Raw genomic sequence first — 21,357 nt, forward strand, 5'->3', positions numbered from 1 at the left:
GCCAGTCATCGAAATACTCGGCTGGCATGGGCCTGTGTGGGAAAATGGCATGGAACTCTTCCTTGAGAAGAGGCTCGTCCAAGGCATAGCCCGGCACCCAACTGTTGGCGCTGGCCGGGGTATCCTCTCTGGCAAGAAGGTATTCTACTCCCTCTTCCCCCCATCTCGAGTCTAAAATCTCTGTGGCTTCGTTGATGCGCTCCCCTCTTGGCGACCCCCTTTCCCTGGGTCCTTCTCTGGGCGGATCTGGTGCTGTGCCTGGCTCGTGAAATCTATGCGGTGCTTTGTAGGGCGTGAGCACCGATCTATGGAAGACCGGATGCATTCTGGAACCCTCCGGAAGCGCTAACCGGAAGGCCACTGGATTGACCTGTGCCTGGACTTGGTAAGGCCCTAGCTGCTTATGCCCTAGCTTCTTCTTGGCCAACGATCTGGTCGGCACTGCTTGCGCTGCTAACCAAACCCAGTCTCCCACCTGTATGTCTTCCCCTACTCTCCTGTGTCTGTCAGCCTGCAGTTTGTATGCGTGCTTTGCCAGTTCCAACTGCCTCCTAAGCTGTTCGTGGACTTCCTGCAACTCTGACGCTAATTCTTCCGCTGCCTGCGGCTCCCCCTCCCCCACTCTCTCTAAACCTGGGAAGGTTCTGGGATGCCTCCCGTTGTTGGCGAAGAACGGCGTCACCCCCGTCGACACGTGCTTCGTATTGTTGTAAGCGAACTCTGCGAGGGGCAGGTAGTCCACCCACGTGTTAGGCTGCTGATTGGCGTAGCATCTCAGGTACTGCTGCATGATGGCGTTGACCCTCTCCGCTTGTCCGTTGGTCTGCGGGTGTCTCGCCGACGCTAGATTGATCTTGACGTTCAGGATGCCCATCAACTTTTGCCAGAAGTTCGAGATGAACTGCCGCCCCCGGTCGGATAGAATAGATCGTGGCAGACCGTGGACCTTAAACACGTGGTCTATGAACAGTTTGGCGGTCTGTTCTGCCGTGGCCACCTTCGCACACGGAATGAAGTGTGCCATCTTGGTAAACATGTCCACCACCACAAGCACTGCCGTCTTTCCCCTCGAACTGGGCAGATCCGTGACAAAGTCCAGGGCCACCCGTTCCCACGGCTCAGACGGCGTCTGCAACGGTTCCAGCAATCCCGCCGGCGGTTTGTGCACTGACTTGGCCCTTTGGCAGGTGTCGCATCTCGAGACGTAATCCGCTACTTCCCCCCGCATCTTGGGCCACCAAAAGTCTCTGGTCACTAGTTCTACAGTCTTTTCTCTGCCAAAGTGCCCGGCAGTGGGGGCGTCGTGTAGCTGCTGCAGCACCCTTGCGCGGAGGTCATTCCCCGGCACGTAGAGTGCTCCCTTGCGGATGAGCAAACCGTCTCTGATCTGGAACTCGTCGTCCTTCACCGTGCCCTTGTGCACCTCCTCCATCTTGGCTAGCGCGAAGGGGTCCTCCTGCAACGCTCGACGTACGGCGTCCAGATCCACGGTCGCCGAGGCGCAAGCCCACGCTTCCGGTGCGAAAATGTGCTTGGCTGCCGACGGTGCCTCCTCCTCGAGGTATTGCGGCTTTCTGGACAAGGCATCCGCCATGATGTTGTTGTCACCCGGGATGTACTCTATCTTGAAGTCGAAGTCCGCGAAGAACTCTGCCCATCTAATGTGCCTCTGATTCAGGAACCTCGCCGTGCGCCAGTACTCTAGATTCTTGTGGTCCGTGCGTACCTGCACTGTGTGTCTGGCTCCGATAAGGAAGTGCCGCCACGCTTTGAACGCTGCATGGATGGCTAGCAACTCCCTGTCCCAGATGGTGTAATTCTGCTCCGACTTGCTGAGCTTCCTTGAGTAGAAGGCGCACGGCCTCCAGTCCCCCTGCTGGTCTTGTTGCAACAGTACAGCTCCCACGGCTCTGTCTGAGGCGTCCGTCTCCACCCTCATCGGTCTGCTGGGATTCACATGCAGCAGCTGCTCCTCGGAAGCGAAGAGACGCTTGAGTTTCTGAAAGGACTGCTCCGCTTCCTCCGTCCAGATAAACTTCTTCTTCTTGGAGCTGAGCGTGTCAGTGATGGCCGCCGTTTGCATAGCGAACCCCTTGATGAACTTGCGATAAAAGTTGGCAAAGCCGACAAACCGCTGGACTTCCTTCCTATTGCGCGGGCTTTTCCAGTCCAATACTGAGCGAACCTTGGCGCTGTCCATGGCGAGCCCCTTGTCCGACAGTTTATAGCCCAGGAAATCCACCTCCGTCACGTCGAACTGGCACTTCTCCAGCTTGGCGTACAGCCTGTGCTCCTTTAGTCTCCGCAGAACTTCCCTGACATCCCTCTCGTGCGCTTCTCGCGACTCAGAAAATATCAGGATGTCGTCCAGGAAGCATACGCATTTCTTGTAAAGGAGTCCCGCCAACACGTGATGCATAAAGGCTTGAAAACAGTGAGAGCCATTTTGTAATCCGAAGGGCATAACTCTGTATTCGTAGGTGCCCAGTGGTGTGAACATGGCCGTCTTCCACTCGTCGCCCTCCCGCACACGAATCAGGTTGTACGCGCCTCGCAGATCCAACTTGGTGAAAACGCGTCCTTTCCTTACCGTCGCGAGCAGGTCGTCTATTTTGGGCATGGGGAAGGACGAGGGCTTGGTTTTCGAGTTCAAAATTCGAAAGTCAACTACAAGCCTCTTCTGGGGCGTGTCTCGCTTCTTCACAAAGAATACTGGACTGCCCCCTACAGCTTTCGACTCCCGAATGAACCCGCGCTTCAAATTGTGGTCTATGAACTCCCTAAGTTCCTGCAGTTCGTCCTCAGACATGGAATACAGTTTCCCTGTTGGCAGCGTTGCCCCCGGCAGGAGATCAATCTTGCAGTCATAGGGTCTGTGGGGGGGCAGTTTGTCCGCCTCCTTCTCGCAGAAGACCTCCAAAAACTCCTTGTACTTGTTGGGCACCGCTTGCACCATGCCTAGGTGTAGCTGCGGTGCATCCTCTCGCCCCTCTCCTTCCTGGCAGGTCTGGATGCAGTGCGCTGCGCAGTAGGAAGAGCAGAAGGTCAATTGCCGCTGGTACCACGCTAATGCCGGGCTGTGCCTATCCAGCCAACTCATGCCCAACACTATGGGCGTGTCCGACAATTGGGTGACGTTGAAGCTGATGACTTCTCGGTGATTCCCAATTTGCATCACCATAGGTGGTGTCTGCTGCACCACCTGCCCCCCTAGCAGTTCCCTGCCATCCACTGTGACCACGTTCAGGGGCAGTGTGGCTGGCAGTAGCGCTATGTTGTGTTGTTGAAGGAATTCCAGTGCGATAAAGTCCGCATTACTGCCAGAGTCAATCGTAATCGGCACTTCTAAAGTGAGACCACTGGGCAGCTGGAGCGATGCGGTGAGCTGCACCACTGGTTTGGGCGGGAGGGGATCCGTGGGCTTCAAAATCTCTGGGGACTTCTTCACTGACTCGCCTGGCTGGCCCCCAGTGCTTCCGTTTCCCTGCCGTGGTTCACTTTGCTGAGTTGCTCCCATTACTGTCATTGAAGCTGCAGTGTGCTTGTGGAGCCTCTGGGGACACTCTTTCGCCATGTGCTTCGAACTGTCACAGATGTAACACTTCCTGTTCCCTCTAGGCTGCTTTGTTTTGACTGCTCCCGGTGTTAAGGCTCTGGTGGCTGAATGAGCTCTAGCACCGCCGATCTCCATCGGCTCCTCCCCCCCTGCTTGCGGAGGCGTTGATTGCGCACGCGCGACATCCCTGGGCAAGAGGGAGGGCACTCTGGCTGGTGTGCGTCCCCAACGCCCTTCTCCTCTGTCCCAAGGGCGGTCCTCCAGCCTCACCCCCACTGCAAGCGATCTGTCCACCACTTCCTGGGTGCTTTTGGGTCTCTCCCCCCGCGCTATCTCATCCTTGATTTGGGGGTTCAATCCTTCCCAATAAAGATCTCTAACGGGGGGGGAATCCTTGTCCCACCCCAAGGCATTGACCAATGCAAAAAAGCGGGAGTGATACTGCCTCACGCTGGCTTTCCCTTGTCTCAGCTCAAATATGTCCTTACGGGCAATGTCAATGTCTATTTTCGATAGAAAGCAAGAATCCATCGCTTTAATGAATGCAGCTGAACTCTGGAGCGCTGGGTCCATATCTCTCCACAGATTGCGCAGACATGCTTTCGCCTCTCCATGCAAATGAGACAAGATAAACCCCACTTTTTCTTGCTCATCTCTAAACTCTTTCTCCAGCAGTTTCAGCGCAAACTGCACGTCTGCTCGGAAATTGGGGTACTGCTGCAAATTCCCATCAAAGTGAGATACAATGCTGCCTCCAGTCCTTCCCAACCCGATTCCCTCGGATCTGGAACCCGTTTGTGCCTGCTTAGTAAGCACTTCCAACCTGGCTTGGAGATCTCGGCATGCAGCAGCCGCTTCATCCTCTCTTTTCCTGGAGGCGATTATCTCTGCGCTGAGCTGCGTTACCGCTTCTCGCAGGGAAGCAATTTGCTCTTCAGTAGACATGTCGCTTGACTTTTGTGAGCTCCAAAGGCACCAGTCCTCTTTCCTCCCTGCTTCGCTCCCCACACGCCGCTTGAGTCAAAGAGAACTGATGAAAACTTCTGGGAGATTCAGATGGGACTTACTGTCAGAGACTGCCTCTAGGTCCCGGCTCACAAAGGACCAACGCTAGCCGGTAGAACGGAATAAAGTCTTTATTGAAGTATAGTTTCCATTTCCACATCTTAGCGTGCGTCTCTACGTCTATTCCCTAGATCGGCGAAGTCCCATCTGAATCTCCGCCTCCTGTACACCAGTTCAAGACCCTAGCCTTGCTCCACCTTTTGCGTCTCTCCTTTCGCCTCTGGGTCCTACCACCCCCCGGGGTTCCTTCCTTCCTGGATGCCTCGGATGCGGACCCTTCGGATTCCTCCCCCTCCCTTCGGCGGGCTTTAGGACCTGGCTCCCTTTCCGGGCTGCTCATTGCGCCTCCCTCTGGTACATTTGAACTTGGCGCGCGCGCGCTGTCTCCGACCCTCCTCTCTACCGTTTCCTCGCTCTCTGACGCAGGCGTGGCTGCTGCCGGAGAGCTGCCTGTCGCTGGTGCCTGGAACTCCTCCCCCCTGCTGCTCTCTGGTGGAGTAGCTGGTCCGGATTTCCAGCTGCTGCTCTCTGAATCCCCTCTGGTCCCTTCTTCCTGGGGTGCCCCTCTTGGTAACCCCCCAGCTCTGCCCACGGGAGCCCCTTTCTGTGAATCCTCCGATTCGCTGGACAGACTTAGAGATCTCGGACGGCTATCATCGCTAACCTCTCCTTCCGATTCCTCGCCATCCGTTCCCTCTGCTCCTGAACCCCTGACAACATGATAAATAAATAAGCCACTTTTTAGAACTACACCCTCACAAAGCAAAGTATAGAGGAGAGACAAGTTGCATTAGAAAAATAGGCATACCATGATGTGCAGATTAAGATGGCAAATTTTTATAGAGAGACGAAGCCGTTGTGCAGAGGAAGGCTTTCAAGGCCTGCCTAAATGCTAGAGTTCAAGGGTCAAGACATAAGGCCATTGGAAGGGAGCTCCATAGTTTTGAGGCCACCACTAAAAGTCTGCCAGCCTAACAGATCTTAACAGCAGGCACTCAGGAAGGACCCCTGAGGTGTATATGAAGGAGTATATGGGTGATGGCAACCCTTTAGGTAACCTCGCCCCAAGCCATTTAGGGCTTCTAAGATTAAGACCAGCTCTTTGAATTGGGCCTGGAAATCTACGGCAGCCAGTGCAACTTGTGCAAAATTGATGTTGTGAATTCAGGTTTTCTGGCTCCCAGCAGTACAGTGGTATCTCAGGTTACAGACGCTTCAGGTTACAGACTCCGCTAACCCAGAAATAGTGCCTCGGGTTAAGAACTTTGCTTCAGGATGAGAATAGAAATCGCGTGGCAACTGCACGGCGGCAGTGGGAGGCCCCATTAGCTAACGTGGTACCTCAGGTTAAGAGCAGTTTCAGGTTAAGAATGGACCTCCAAAACGAAAAGTTCTTAACCCGAGGTACCACTGTATTCATGCAGCTGCATTTTGCCCAGAGTGTAGCTTGAAGACCGTCTTCAGAGATAGCCCCATGTAAGCATGTTGCAGCAATCTTGTTTGGAGGTAACCAAAGCACGAATAATCAAGTCATTGAAAGCTTTTAATCTGCTTGTCATATTAAGATTTTTTCCCCAATAAGCAAAGCCAATATTGCCTAACGGTTATATTGAGTATGATCTTAGCGACTGTCTCTTGGTCTGTTATCCATATGTGAAATGGGAGCCTGGAGTGAATGAGGATTAAATGCAATCTTTGCATTCCAAAAGTTCTCTTAGTATGGTGATTATGATTCTCAGTAACTATGATTATTGGGTAGGAGGGTTTTTTTTAGGTGATAGCCAAAAGAAACCATGACATTTTACTTGCTAACTTGAATGGCTACAAATATTTTTATCCCATCTTTTCCCCATGAGAGTAGGATGCATAGGATTCCTAGATAGCCAAATACTAGTCAAATCCCACCCCTGCTTAGCATCAGAAAGATACATATATACTTACAAAACTATTGGCTCATTTGGAAATATAGGAGATGGTTTCCGAGGTGAGGTTATTCTCTGTAGCAACTCCCAAAATGTGGAACTCCCTCCCTGTAGAGTTTCATCAAGCATCCTCATTATATAGTCTTCATCAGATAAACTTTTTTACCCTGGTCTTTGACAGTTAATATTTGTGTCATTTATGTGGGATATATTGCCTGATGTACATTCTTTAGTTTGTTTTAAGCTGTGTTACTGGATTATAATATTGTATGGTTAAATGAGTATAACCCACCCTGGGACCTGGTGGTGAAGGGCAGATACAATAAATAAGTAAAAAAGCTCACAAATAAATAAATACTGGCACTTCCGTATACAAGAAAGGCATCAGCGTATAGGGTGGGATTCCCTTAATGAGTCCCATCAAGAGGAAGTCTGCACAAGGACTGTTGCCTGTGCTATGTGGTTTTCCCCTGTCCCTCCCCTTGTGGTTTTCCCCTGTCCCTCCCCTCTCCTCCAACCTGTACCCACAAAATTGGCCCAGTGGGCCAGGACAACCCTCAGAACAGCACACAGGGGGAAGTGTGGGGGAATCATTTTGTCTGGCAACCTGAAAAGCTTTTGTTGACAATAAAGTTTATAAGACAAACTCAATATGTATATAGTAGCTTAAGACTGGATGGGAGAGGCTAGGGTAACCAGGGGTGAAACTTGTGCAGCGTCAGATAACATAATAGGCATTTGCTAGCTATGTAGCAACTTAAAATATTATTATTTAGGCAAGCCTATGTAGATCTGGATGTGTTTTAAGTTCTTTTATTGGCAATTGTTGATGTGTTTTTTAACTGAGTTTTTAAATGAGAACTTGAATATCTCTTGTAACCTGCCTTAGAGGTTTTACAACAGTCAAGTGACATATAACTTTCCTTAAATATACTGCCATAGCAGAGGCTTTAATGCAGGCATAGGCAAACTCAGCCCTCCAGATGTTTTGGGACTACAATTCCCATCATCCCTGACCACTGGTCCTGTTAGCTAGGGATGATGGGAGTTGTAGTCCCAAAATATCTGGAGGGCCGAGTTTGCCTATGTCTACTTTAATGAAAGAAATCCCCAGCAGATCTTCAAGCAGAGACTGGCTGTCGATCTGTTGAGGATGTTCTAGGTCTTGATTTCCTGCATAGAGCAGGGGAGTTGGAGTAGATCAGGCATCCCCAACCTGTGGCCCTCCAGATGTTTTGCCCCAACTCCCATGATCCCTATTCCTTATCGTTTTGCATAGTAATTTCATTCACTGTTTTTATGCAAATGAAATTGTGATAATTCCCCTCCCCCCCATCATACTGCTGCACGCCACACCAATCTCCAAACAGATCCTTACCCTGGGTTCAGTTTCCTCAGAATGAGGGACAGCTGAGACTGTGGTGTCTTTAGGATATGTGGTTTATTTACATTTAAATACAACCTGAGCCTATGTTGGAGGGGCTAATAGCATTAACACTCCAATGAGGTCTTGCTTCTCCCATAGCCACAACCTTGGCTTCAAGCAGAAATCAAGCGTGTCTCTCCTTCTCCGGCTTCTGCCTGCCGCCTCCTTCCAGCTCTCTCACACAACTCTGGCCTTTGTCCTTCTAACAACAGCCAGTTGAGGAAAGGAGTCTCGCCCATTTGTTCTCTGGCACAGAGCCACTTCCTTTGTTACCTTAATGACCCACATTTAAGCCATTAGCCCACCAAGAAGCTGCCTTTGTTATTCCAGCAATTAAATCCTTGCTGGATCCAGGATCCAGGAATTAGAGGGGATTCAGGCATACAGCACCCCCTCCAACTCAAAACAATACCTTGATTACAATGTTGTAGGCAGTCTTTTTCCCCCTAAAAAAACATGTTTAGGGGTACTCTCATTTTCATATTGATATACTCAATGAGGCCAAACAACATGTTCACAATTCACAACATGTTTAGGGGTATGCGTCCCCCTAGAAAAAAAGCACTGGTTGTGGGGTCATTTGGCAATTCTCATCTTAAACTAACAGGACCCCCATAATTATTATTAGTATTTATTACATTTCTATTGAGCCGTTCACCTGAAGATCACAGGGTGGTTTACAATATAAAGACACTGAAATACATACCATAATAACAGAGTGCTAGAATTGTGGAGAGCGTGAAAGGAATGGAATGGAATTTGAACTGGGAGCGGGGGGGGGGGGTGAATCCTTTTCATTCTTTTGACTTTTTCCTCCATTTCCAGGTCAGTTCAGAAGAAAAGTTCCAGAGTTGAAAACGCCAATTGAATGTGTTTAGAGTACTTGTAAATGGCTGCAAGGGGAGCACTGCTCTTTAAAATATAATGCCGGCTATCTCACAGCAGGTTTGCTGGAAAAGGGATTTGCGGTTTTGCTTTAGGCTGTTGTCTTCCAGGCAGGCTTTTTGGGTTTGCAGCTGTAGCATGGCATTTAGTGTCGCTCTTGAGTTTAATTGATGATAAGTGGCATTATATGCTCCGCAAAACCCTGAAAAGATTGTACTTTCCTCTACGCTTTAACTCAGGCGCACATAATTTTTGCCATAAGAACAGAGAAGCTATTTATATGGCTAGAGATATAGATGTGAGAAAAGTAGCTTGGTAGCTTTTCTGAAGCGTGTACAATTGATTTCTGTTTATTTCCTTGCACGAAATTGTGGATGTTGCAGTGCGTTGAAAACGTACCGCCTCTGGCCATCGGGGTTAAAATAATGATCTTAATTACTTACAAGTGGGGTCTCCTTCCCGCACCACCAGTAGAGATATTCACAAACTCCCACTTTGCAACTTTGCAGCCATGCAAGTTTTACTCTAAGCTGTACTCATTGATGAGCACACTTGGCTTGAGAATGAACACATTCATTTTATTTGGTCAAAATCCAGTGCAAGCATGCAGGGGGTGTAGAGGGGAGATAAAGATGAATTAAGAGCAACTCCCCAAATGTTATGCGATTACACATTAACCCAGTGGCTTTCATACTTTCCAGCTAGGTTCAGAAACACTTTCCGGATCAATATGTCTACTAAGAAACTTAAAACAATCTGCCACAGAACCTGTGTGTGCTATAGAGCATTTTGTAATAAGTTCTAGGGTGTACACTCAGTTTGCATGGGCCATTGACCAAGCTTATGGGACCACTGTATTCCTGCAGATGAACTTGGAGTATATCATTAAGTGCACCCACCCAATCCCCCCACCCCATGACTCTGCATTGCAGGAGGGAATTCGCCATGGCAGACAATATATTTTCCAAATAAGCTTTTCCACCGTTACAGTTCTTCTCATTGAAAAATCCTTGCTATGTTTCCAAGGAACCTCGGGACTCCAGAACACAGTTTGAAAACCATTATGCTAGCCCAATAAGCTTCAACTCCACAGAAGGAACTGGTGAATATAGAATTAAGTGACTTGGGCTCAGAGCCATCCCTGCGGGAGTGGGGCAAATTGGTTTCCACAGCCCCCGCCCCATTTTTCAAGTGGGGAGTGCATTAGTGTGGTGCCGGTGGCCACAAATAGCAGCCCTACTGCCTGGGAGGTAATCTCAAACACCCAACCAACATCTGGGCAGGACCCACACATTCACCTGGAAGTCCTTTTACAACTCTTGAAAAAGCAGGCATGGGAGGAGGGGCAGGGATCCTCTACAGAGTGCATTGAAAAGGTAACTTGCAGCACTGCAGAAGGAAGAGAATGGACTAAAACTGTAAGAACCTGTGGTTGACTACAGCTCCAACCATCCTCATTGACCACACTGGCTGGAGCTGATGAGTGCTGGTGTCTAAGAACCAAGAGGGCTGCAGGTTCACCAGCTATACAATTTACAAATCTGATTAGCTCTTCAGAAATCAAAATTAGAATGCATCCTGCAAAACAGAAATGTTATGAATAATGGATGGAACTTAATTTACTCAAACTTGCATTGGTTAACCCCTCTTGTTCATGGATCTAAGAAGTTGGATTAAAGATGTGAGGGATCACTTTATGTGATGCATAATGTGCATTCATTGTAAAGTTGACGCCTCAGAATTTGCCTAAGGGGTGACGTGGAAGCAGGTGGAAGAGCAACATTGTGCCAGAACACAACTGAAAAACTCATTAGCACATATGAATATGGTTCATATGGCAGGGTAGGAAGGGTACACAGTGTGATTCACCCTGGAGCCCACAACCCCATAGCCACAGCCCTCTGTGGGGTAAAAGGTACACTTCAACAGTTTTCTCATCTTCCTTCTGAGCTGGATTGGAGAAGGGGAGGGCTGTCAGGGTGGTAGAATTCTAGAAACTAGCATTAAATCATTAAAGCTGGAGACTCAAGAGGGCATAATCAGTGTGGCATGTTGGGAATGGGCATTGTGGCAGATGTAGTGCGATTTTACAGGCATTTTTTTCCTGGCCTCTCTTAAATATGTGAGGATGAAGCACACTATTATTATTACTATTATTATTTGGTTTTGTTTTAGTACACGAAATGCTTTGAAGGTTGTTACAAATGCTGTAGCTGTCACAGAAAATGGGCATTGTTGTTTAGTATTAAAATCATGTATTCTAGACGTGGGCATTTGTTAGTCAGTTTGCTGTAAAATGACATACTGCTGAATCTTTAAAGGGCTTCAGTTTGGAAAAGCAAAATATGATTGGGCAAATTGCTAAAATATTTAAAGTGCAGCCTGTTAAAGCTTTTACTTCGAAGAGCGTCACGTCAAAAGTTGTATGCGGTAAAAGCAAGCAATTGGCTTCCCATCCCCATGCTAGTCAGTTAGCATGGGGGTTCTGTAGCCATCCCTTCTACTCCACTGCAGATGCTAATAGAGACTCTTGTGATGTTTATTTGGAGGAAGGAATGAGGACTGGGGTGGGACATTCATGGGCCATAAGGTGAGGGAAAGACATGTATTTCATAAAAGGTTATTGTGAGGCTCCTTCTTCCCCTCTCAATTCCCCAAATTTAAATATAACCTCATCTTTCTGTTATTGTCTGAAAAGCAGGTGTGTCAAACCGTATTACAGGCACTGCTCCTAGTTATGGCTTCCATTGATATTAACCTTGACATTTTTCTTCTTCCTCAGACACGACCCCTTATTAATACCTGGCAATGAACAAGTTGACAACATGGATTGCAATGTGAAAAAATACGACTCCACGGGAATGTTTCATTGGTGTCCAGCCAAGGAGATTGACAAGGTTATTTTGGTGGGTATCTGCAAGGAAGGAGCACTTCCCAAGTCGTATCATACTATCAGACTGCACTCTGTTTTGTTTATTTCCTTGCATATAACCAATCCAGTGAGTAATGAACTCCAGGATGAAGGATTTATGGACTGTAGGCTGTGTGTGCCTTAGCCAACCCATTTTCCTGACTGTTGGTAGGTCCACAGATTTTTGGGCGGCCTAGACTCCTGAGGTTTCCTGTTCCTTGTGAATATTCAACAGCCATTATTCCCACTTTGCTGCCAGGTTCTGCTTTTCAGACTGCCTGGTGTCATAATTTACCACAGGGTTAGATTGTGCTTATCTTCAGTCCTCTACCTTCAGTGCTGGGAGCAAAGAGAGAGAGGGGATTGTAAGTGCAGGTAGGAAATCAAATGACCACATTTTTAGTTGTCCACATGATAATTTGAGACCATTCAATTATAGGTTTCTTTATTAAATACAAATAAGTCATTTGTTCTACGGAAAACCCATAAGGTCAAGAGATCCTTTAATGCCCATGTTTTGCCACGGACGCTTTATAACTATGCCGCTAACATGATTGAGCAACGTTGGCAATATTAAAGTCCCAATTCAGAATCAACATTTTAAATGTGATTTATGAGTTAGCTGATTCATCTACAGCTAATCTGATCAATGCTGCAGCCTTGATTACCATAATGCGAACGATTATGTTACACTCAGAAATATCTGTGGGGGCCTTTGGGCTATTCTTCTGCTAAATGCTAGTTGATTGTGAAAGGAAGTTTCCATAGATACAGTACTGAAATTCTCTTTTCAGTCCAGTCCAAGAGCAAAGTTCAAGAACTTTCATTAGATTAAAATAAACAGGCAAAGCCTAGATGTAACAACTGGCCTTTCAGAATCAGGTGAGAATGCAAAAGAAAATATTTCTGCCTTGCATCTCACAACAGCCAGCGTGTTTATTCAGTTTTGGTAAGCTGTGTCCAGTTTCTCACACTTGCAGGGCCATTTCAGACATTACAGTAAACATGAGGTTGCTGCTGAAAGCAGCATTTCCATGTTGAGCGCTACTCCTCTTTATGTTGTGATGTTATGACAATATCTGCTTGTCTGTCCCTTGGGTGACTTGGAACAAGCGATTCTATACAGGTTACAGAGGCAGAAAATTCCAACACAAGAGTGCCATTTTTGGAAAGAGCCCTGTGTCTTCCGTAACATCAACTTCTGTCCTCAGCCCAACAAGCTGAAGTGTAAAGCTGCTGCTCTTGCTATCTGAGTCCTTAATTTGGGCTCTCTCCATCTTCCTTTTATTCCTTGTGGGGCCAGCCATCAAACTGACTCAACTAATTAAATATAATCAAAAGGCCTCTTCTAGTTTGTTAGGTTCAGTGAAAGTTTGTGCCGTTTATGTTCGTGTGCTTGAATCAAAGAGTAGCAGCTCCACATCTCATAGACAAAACTGATGATATGTGAAATGAACTCCCTGGTGTGTCTTCACTTTGTTGTAGTTGATGCAGCTTTTTCCAGCGTCTGCTTCCTCAAGATTTCCCTGTACCACTAAATGGTGCAACCAATAATGGTGACAGCTCTGGTTTAGTCTAACGATTGGGAGACAAAACCTTGTTCCTTGGGCTCCTCAGGGAGTTTGTATAATAACCATGACATTGTCTGGAATTGCAATATTGGCATTTAAGCAATCGATAAAGCAGTCAATTCCACTGAGTAAATTGTTACAAATTTGATTCAAAACTGTTTAAATTGATATGCATTCCACAGTGTTCATTAGACCACCAGAGACAACTTTTCCTTGCGTTCTTAAATAACTGAGGGCGACAGATGTCAGCTAGAATATTTTAAATATATTTCAAACAGATATGACGCTAATGACCTTAATGTTCCACTTCAGAAAGTTTGCATGTAAAAAAAATATATGACATTGGGGGTGGCCTCCTGATCAGGATGTGACTTAACATTTATTCATTCTATTTGCACATGGAAAAGGGGTGTGTGAGTGTGAGAGAGTCCTTTCATAGCAACTCGACAAATAACAAGTTCAGCTTACTATAGTCAGCATCAGCAGTGCTAAGAACTTCCGTGGACAAATATATCGACACAGGAAAAAATGTTAAAACAATGTGTGGTCATACTACACGTGATGATGGCTCTCTCATTCTGCTTTCAACCTTCTAAAGAAAAGAAAAAAAATGTTTGCCTCAATCCCTAGTTATTTCAGTTTAATTCTATAGTCTGATTATGTCTATCTTTTTGGCAAGGGGTTCACATTAGAAGAGAGTGCTGCTATACCTGATTAGCTTGTACAGAGTCAAAAGAATTGGTCCTTGGGGTTGGGGCTATGATCCCAATGGGAGATCCACGTCTGCCAGAGAATGGCTACAAGGAATAACCGCATGTGCAGCCAGGATTACATTTTTGTTGTTGTTGTTGCTGCAACAATTCCATCTAAGACACAGGTTGTGTGCAACCCAGTTGCACACAATGGATGTGCATATACAATTCTATCTTGTGCATCACTTATATTTCCCAGGTCTTATTTTATATAATAAAATTTAATTATATGCCGCTTAATTTCTCCCCCCCCCAAAAAAATATCCCTCTAAGCGGTCTACATAAAATAGTATAAAATTTTGATAAGGAAATGCCAATAAAGCAAGCAGTCATTAAAAACAAGTAGACATAACAAAATTATAAAGATATAAATGAAATGAACCGTTTTAAAAGGAAATATACATAATGAATTTGCATTTCCAAGTAGGTTTGCTGAAGCAAAAAGGTTTTTAAGCAGGCTTCGTAAAAATATAACAAAGGCAGCTGCTTAATAGTAAGTGGTGGCGAGTAGGTGGTACCACACTAGAAGTCTGATTCCTCACAAATGCAAAATAAACATTCCAAATCCCATATCCACAAATCTAAGTGATTGAATGGGCCTGCGTGGGGTAAGCCAAGCCTTTAAGTTAACTGGCCCCAAGCTGCCGAGGACTTTATATGCAGGCAACTCCCCATTTACGTAGGGGTTGTGTTCCGAGGCACCATGTGCAAGTAAGCCTGCCCTACCCGCTTCCGGTTCCGAAAGGGGGCTCCCCTGGGGTTTCAGGAATGGTTCTCTCCAAGATGCCAGGGATTTTCTGCATGCATAAAGATAAAGGACCCCTGACAGTTAAGTCCAGTCACGAACGACTCTTGGGTTGCGGCGCTCATATCGCTTTACTGGCTGAGGAAGCTTGACGTTTGTCCGCAGATAGTTTTTCCGGGTCACGTGGCCAGCATGACTAAGCTGCGTCTGGCGAAACCAGAGCAGCGCACGAAAATGTTGTTTATCTTCCCACTGGAGCGGTACCTATTTATCTACTTGCACTTTGACATGCTTTCGAACTGCTAGGTTGGCAGGAGCTGGGACCGAGCAACGGGAGCTCACCCCATCCCGGGGATTCGAACCGCCGACCTTCTGATCGGCAAGCCCTAGGCTCAGTGATTTACACCACAGCGCCACCCGCTGTATCACAAAGCTTCTAAAGGATGAGATAAAGGTGGCAAGTGCCCCATAACTGTCATTACAGCTGTAGCAGTGTTAAGCCAGGGCTTCACTGAAAATGTTTTTAGGGTAGATTTGAAGAGGGGAAGTGAGAGAGAAAGAATGCCACATAGCCCCTCCAAGAGATGGAGGAACAGAGTTACTTAATATTCAAACAGTCATATATAGCTTTGGGATAGGATTTATCTATCCTAGCTAGGCAGGAGCCACTATTACCGAGTTTTGGGACTGCCCTGTAATTGAAATCATTATCTGTACAATTTTGCGGCTGCTGATTGAGATTGAAATCATCTATTTAGTTTTGCTCTGTGTGTCTGCCAACAATGCAAATATGCGAACTGCAGTAAATAATACATAGAAATGCGGGTGCTCATGCACACACATTCCCTGGCTGGTTGCTCATTAAACTGACTAAGGCAGAAGACATGGGCTAAGGCTACTGTTTGCTGTTCTTTGCTGCCTATGCCACTCTTGCAAGGAACAGGATAACGGTGATCAATGTGGTGTGTTAGTACAGCAGCAATGGTCCATCAATTCCCATTGAATATCAGATTGCTAGCAATAAATCATGCATTAAACCCTAAGTAATCCCACTCAATTCATAAGATTTATATTAGGGCTGATTTAGACATTTCCTTTTCTGTTGAGGGATCACACTCCTGTGAATGATTCCTATGTCTGGATATGCTTGAGAATATACTGCATGCTTGGAGTTTGTTCATCCAAAGGTGGACCCTAAAATATGTGTTTTGTAGAGCATCAACTATTGCTTGTCACATATGTCAAAGTACCCCACCCTCATCTTGCTATTCTGATGAGCCCTATTCATGTAGGCCCCCTTGAACTGAATGAGGCTTACCACCAGCAAAATAAGTATAGGAGGCCTAAATATTAAATTCGGAAAGCACGTCTCAGCTCCCAAGGCCAGACTTTACACACACACAAACACACACACACACTCACACACACACTCACACTTGTTTGTTTGTTTGTTTGTTTACCCCTCCTCCTAATTGTTGTTCTTTATTGTCCTCCTTACTGACTTTGTTTTGCTTTTCCAGACTCGAAGCGAAGCAGCCATGACAGTGTTAAGTGGCCATGTGGTGGTTTGCATATTTGGTGATATGACATCAGCGCTGATTGGACTAAGGAATTTTGTGATGCCATTAAGAGCCAGCAATTTCCACTACCATGAGCTTAAGCACATTGTGTTTGTGGGCTCCCTTGAATACTTGAAGAGGGAATGGGAAACAATGCATAACTTCCCCAAACTCTCAATCTTGCCTGTAAGTCCAAAGCAGCCCACCTCTTTCTTTCTTTCTTTCTTTCTTTCTTTCTTTCTTTCTTTCTTTCTTTCTTTCTTATGCACCAACTGAACAGAACCACACTGGCTTTGATCTTGGGCTTCCTCTTCTTTTAAAACTCCTATTCGGTTATAGGCCTCAGGACTTGGCCTTTCCCCTGTTTGTTGTATCTGTGAAAACTAAGCCCTGGGAGACCTTATTAGAAGAAATTTGCCGACGTGCTCAGTCCCTCGTCAAGGATGAATTTCAGCTGCTATCAAATATGTTAGCTATGTTATCTATTGAACACTTGCTTGAGTGCCCTGCATGCAGCCAATTTTGATGTTATGATTTTTTTCTGACAGCATGACAGTCATTACTTATGGCATTATTTATGCCTATGAAACCTTTGGAAACATTTTTGTATTATTTGTCTATCTACCTAATCTATCTGCATCCATAAAGACCTTTGAAAGGCTGGCCTGCTGGCTCTGCTTTATTTAACAGCCTGACAGTGGCATTTCATCTTTTTAAGGAGGCATACAGTCAGAAGATATGAATTTCTTTCTAACACAATGAGTCCTGAACTGAAAGGGCCCCAATTCTTCACTACTGGGTGTTGCCATTTATGCCTGACTGCTAACGATAGTGCAAATTTCTATTAGGTTGCTGTTTACACCCGGCAAACAAGGTGCAAAGCAGCAAGAGAATTGCAATGATTTCCACATCAAATGCTTTGCATTAATATTGTCTGTTTTCTTTTATTTCTTCTTTTGTGCCTAAAAGTAACAAGGCTTTAAACCCAGCTTGTCTATCCAAGTTGCTTGTTACTTTTCAAAGCTGCAGCTGTCATGAGTGACCTCGCTGTCCCAAAACACAAGGCAACTAATAATTACTAATGTATCGCTCTATCATGCCTCGTTTCTCCAAAGTGCTGGGCATGTCTAAATGCACATTCCTGTGCTGCATCCAGGGCGAATCGTGTCACATTTTCAGATCTGTGTTGGCCATCGACCCTCATCCATGCAACATTTGTACACCACTGTGGCTAAGAAGGAAATCATGCTAGACTGTAAACACTATACACTGGCATACATTGTGGCCTGCCGAGTGGCAGCCCCCTCAAAAACACTAACATTTGATCATGCATCAAGTGGCTGGCATTTGGCCCTTTGCTGTGGTTCATATGCATGCATATGTCATTGCATCAGGAAAGGCCCGTCAAAAAATGGATGTCTGCCACTTGGAACAATAAATGCATTTCAGGGGCCGTCTCACAGGAGCCACAATGGTTTTGCGCATCCCTTATTCCCAAGTAAACATCAGTCCGAAACTTATACACATCCATAAGACAATTACATTACAAAATGTTGCTACATTCTGATGGGTAATTTTGCTCCCAGAAGAGTAGGCACTGAGGCAATTCCTTTTTCTTTTTAAATGGTTCAATCGCACCATTTTAAATGACAGTTTGTTGAAGTACGTGGGGTGGGGGCTGACTAGAATTACACTTTGCTGGGTATTGCTTCACCTAGTGTGTGTTTTCCTTGCATTTGTGTGTGCAGACCATTCTTCCCCCCAGGTTTAGCATGGCCCAATATTCCAGATACTTGAACACACCCTTGCTATGCTTGGAAGGCAAGAACTTGCCACACAAGGCTGATTGAAATCAAGGCAATTCTGAGTTGCAGACAAGATGCAGAGCTCTGGCAACGTTCCTGCTTCTTGTTTGTTAGTAATAGCTTGACTGAGTATTGAGACTTAACGCTAAAATGCTGCCATCAGCACCAACTACCCTTTAGATTAGCACATTCCTTCTATTCCCTGGCACATAGTTAGACCAGCTTAATGTCAGAGCATAAAAAAGATACTTGTTAAATAATTTCCCAAAGCTCCTTCTCAGTATTTAATTTGTTTTTTTCCATTTCTTCCTCCACCTCCCTCCCTTTTTCCTCTCTCTCTCTCTCTCTGCCGAAGGGTACACCATTAAGTCGAGCTGATTTAAGGGCTGTCAACATCAACCTCTGCGACATGTGCGTAATCCTGTCAGCCAATCAGAATAATATTGATGATACTTCGCTGCAGGACAAGGAATGCATCTTGGCGTCACTCAACATCAAGTCTATGCAGTTTGATGACAGCATTGGGGTCTTGCAGGCTAATTCCCAAGGTAAGAACTGCCCTATAATACTTCTCTATAGTGCCTACAGGGGACAGGACCTGGCAGGAAGAATATCCCTCACTCAGTAATTCAAAGGGACCTTACATCAGCTTGCTTGACAGTTAAACCTGCTGATTGGTATGATGGGTTTTTAAGGGACGGTCGCAACACCACACTGTTTGCACACATACACAAAGGCAAGTTTTGGCAATCCTAGCAAGGGAACGAAAATTGACTGAGTGGTAGAATTTTATTTCATTTCACTCTCAGATGGGTGATTGCTAAATCTGTAGCATTCTGCAGCCTCCAAGTTTATAGCAATGAAGTCACATTGCTACACATCACATAGCCAGAGGTGGCTTGTCCTCACGCTGGATGCAAAATGGGATAATTGCAAATGTTCTCTGACAAGGGTGTTTGCTTTGTCCGCAAGATAGCAGCCAAGTGCCACACGGCACAATAATAACACCTTTTAAATAATGATAATACTTTTTAAAGGCAGGGGGAAAGAGAGAAAAAAAGGAGGAAAGAATGGAAAGTTTGGCTTCACAGAATGCACATGAAGATTCTCACAATTTATTTACAATTCTGCATGATTTCTACATGAATGCAGTCCTTTGTTTTTGACCCCCACACTATTCACCAATGCTTTCCCAAGGTTGGATAAAAACACTTATGAAAGCAAAACAAACACCCTATAAAATTATAATGCACAAATAAGACTGGGCATTTCCTGTGCGCTTCCTATCAGATCCCATTATTACAACACAGAAAAAAGCAAACCAATAAGAATTATGCAAAACAAGTAGAAATCTCTGTATTTTGTGCATTTCTTTTATATGTGTTTTTGTTATTACCAACCCTGCCTTGAGGTTGCCTCTGTTTTCCATCCTATGAAATGATATATATATATATATATATATTAAAATCTCTACCCCCTGCTAACACTCCAGAAGCAAACCCAAATATATAAGGCTCAGACTGATATAATATATCAGAAGTGGATATAATAATTGAAGTTTTGATGAGACACCAACAATAGTAATCGTACGTAGTAATTGTTATTGTTTTCAACATCCCACTTTTATATTCAAAACAAAGTTGCTTATGGAGAGACTATCTATGCAGCACAGTAGCAAAGGCCAATACTGCTCTGTGCAACCTTATTTATTCTACTTCCTGGTTCCTATATCCTGCAGTCCCACTGAGAGGCTGTTCACAATGTAATTGTATAGAAGGAACCACACCCTGTACGAGGCTTGGGCAGATTAGAACCCTTTCCCACCACCCAGAGGAATTTGCATTGGTATATTGAAAACCTGCCAAAACCACATAAGGAAAACTTCCTGTGTTCTTACCCATTCTGCTGTGTTATGAGCAGCCACCAACGCATCTATAAAAGGAGCCTAGGAGAAAATATAATTGCAGAGGCATACAGGGGCATAGTCCGTCCATAATTGCGACATCCTCATAATGTGTGTTATGTGTGGGGGAAACATACGTTTTTGAAAGACACCAACATCACCATCCACATGGGGATGCTTGCATTTCAGGAGGCATGAGAAGCTTTTAATGTAGTAATAATAATAATAATAATAATAATAATAATAATAATAATAATAATTACTTTATTATTATTTATAACCCGCCCATCTGGCCGGGTTTCCCCAGCCACTCTGGGCGGCTTCCAACAAAGTATTAAAATACAGTAGTCTGTTAAACATTAAAAGCTTCCCTAAAGAGGGCTGCCTTCAGATGTCTTCTAAAAGTCTGGTAATTGTTCTTTTCTTTGACATCTGATGGGAGGGCATTCCACAGGACGGGTGCCACTACCGAGAAGGCCTTCTGCCTGGTTCCCTGTAACTTGGCTTCTCACAGTGAGGGAATTGCCAGAAGGCCCTCAGTGCTGGACCTCAGGGTCCGAGCAGAAGGATGGGGGTGGAGATGCTCTTTCAGGTATACTGGACCGAGGCCGTTTAGGGCTTTAAAGATCAGCACCAACACTTTGAATTGTGCTCAGAAACGTACTGGGAGCCAATGTAGATCTTTCAAGACCGGTGTTATGTGGTCTCGGCGGCCGCTCCCAGTCACCAGTCTAGCTGCCGCATTCTGGATTAGTTGATGGGCCTCTTTGAAAACCTATTCAAGCCAGTGATGCTGTTTCCATCCCAAGGCAGTATAGCAGTTTGCCACCTGAACGTTTGAATTGACTCTGAACTTTCAAGCTGGGCTCTGTAATTTTTGGTCTGATTGTCATCTTAAGATTGCCGTTAACCTTGCCAAGTCTATGTATTCACATAGTTTAATTTGCCATTCTCTTACTGGTGGAATCCCCCCCCCTTCCAATCTGCAGCTATAAGCATCCTGGCCGCCGTTGTTGCATATAGGAATACTTTCTTTTTATCACCAGGAATATAATTTGTAATTAAGCCTAGAAGAAATGCTTCTGGCTTTTTAATAAAGGATATTTAAAAAAAAAATTTTTAAAATTCCTCATATATATTATTCCAGAATTGTTTGATAAGTCCACACTCCCACCACATATGATACATTGTTTCAGCTTCTTTCTTATATCTCCAACAAGTGTTGGTTTTTAATTTGTAATTTTTTTGCCAATTTGG

At 45.4% G+C, this 21,357-nt stretch overlaps 1 protein-coding gene and 1 long non-coding RNA gene across 16 annotated transcripts in view; one reads left to right on the forward strand and one right to left on the reverse strand.

The window, feature by feature from the left end:
• LOC310762901 (calcium-activated potassium channel subunit alpha-1) overlaps positions 1-21,357 on the forward strand; it is a 564,221-nt gene that overhangs the window by 489,537 nt on the left and 53,327 nt on the right. For all 15 annotated transcript variants that reach the window (XM_083614569.1, XM_083614564.1, XM_083614572.1 and 12 more), the window contains 3 exons: positions 11,637-11,760; positions 16,354-16,578; positions 18,553-18,745. In XM_083614569.1, coding sequence (XP_083470695.1) covers positions 11,637-11,760; positions 16,354-16,578; positions 18,553-18,745 — 542 coding nt within the window. The remainder of the gene's footprint in view (positions 1-11,636; positions 11,761-16,353; positions 16,579-18,552; positions 18,746-21,357) is intronic.
• The window catches only part of LOC310763020, a 39,851-nt gene that overhangs the window by 15,676 nt on the left and 2,818 nt on the right, over positions 1-21,357 (reverse strand). The window lies entirely within an intron of this gene.

The sequence above is a fragment of the Podarcis filfolensis genome, assembly GCF_964270895.1.
Source record: "Podarcis filfolensis genome assembly, chromosome: 5".
Taxonomy (NCBI): Eukaryota; Metazoa; Chordata; class Lepidosauria; order Squamata; family Lacertidae; genus Podarcis; species Podarcis filfolensis.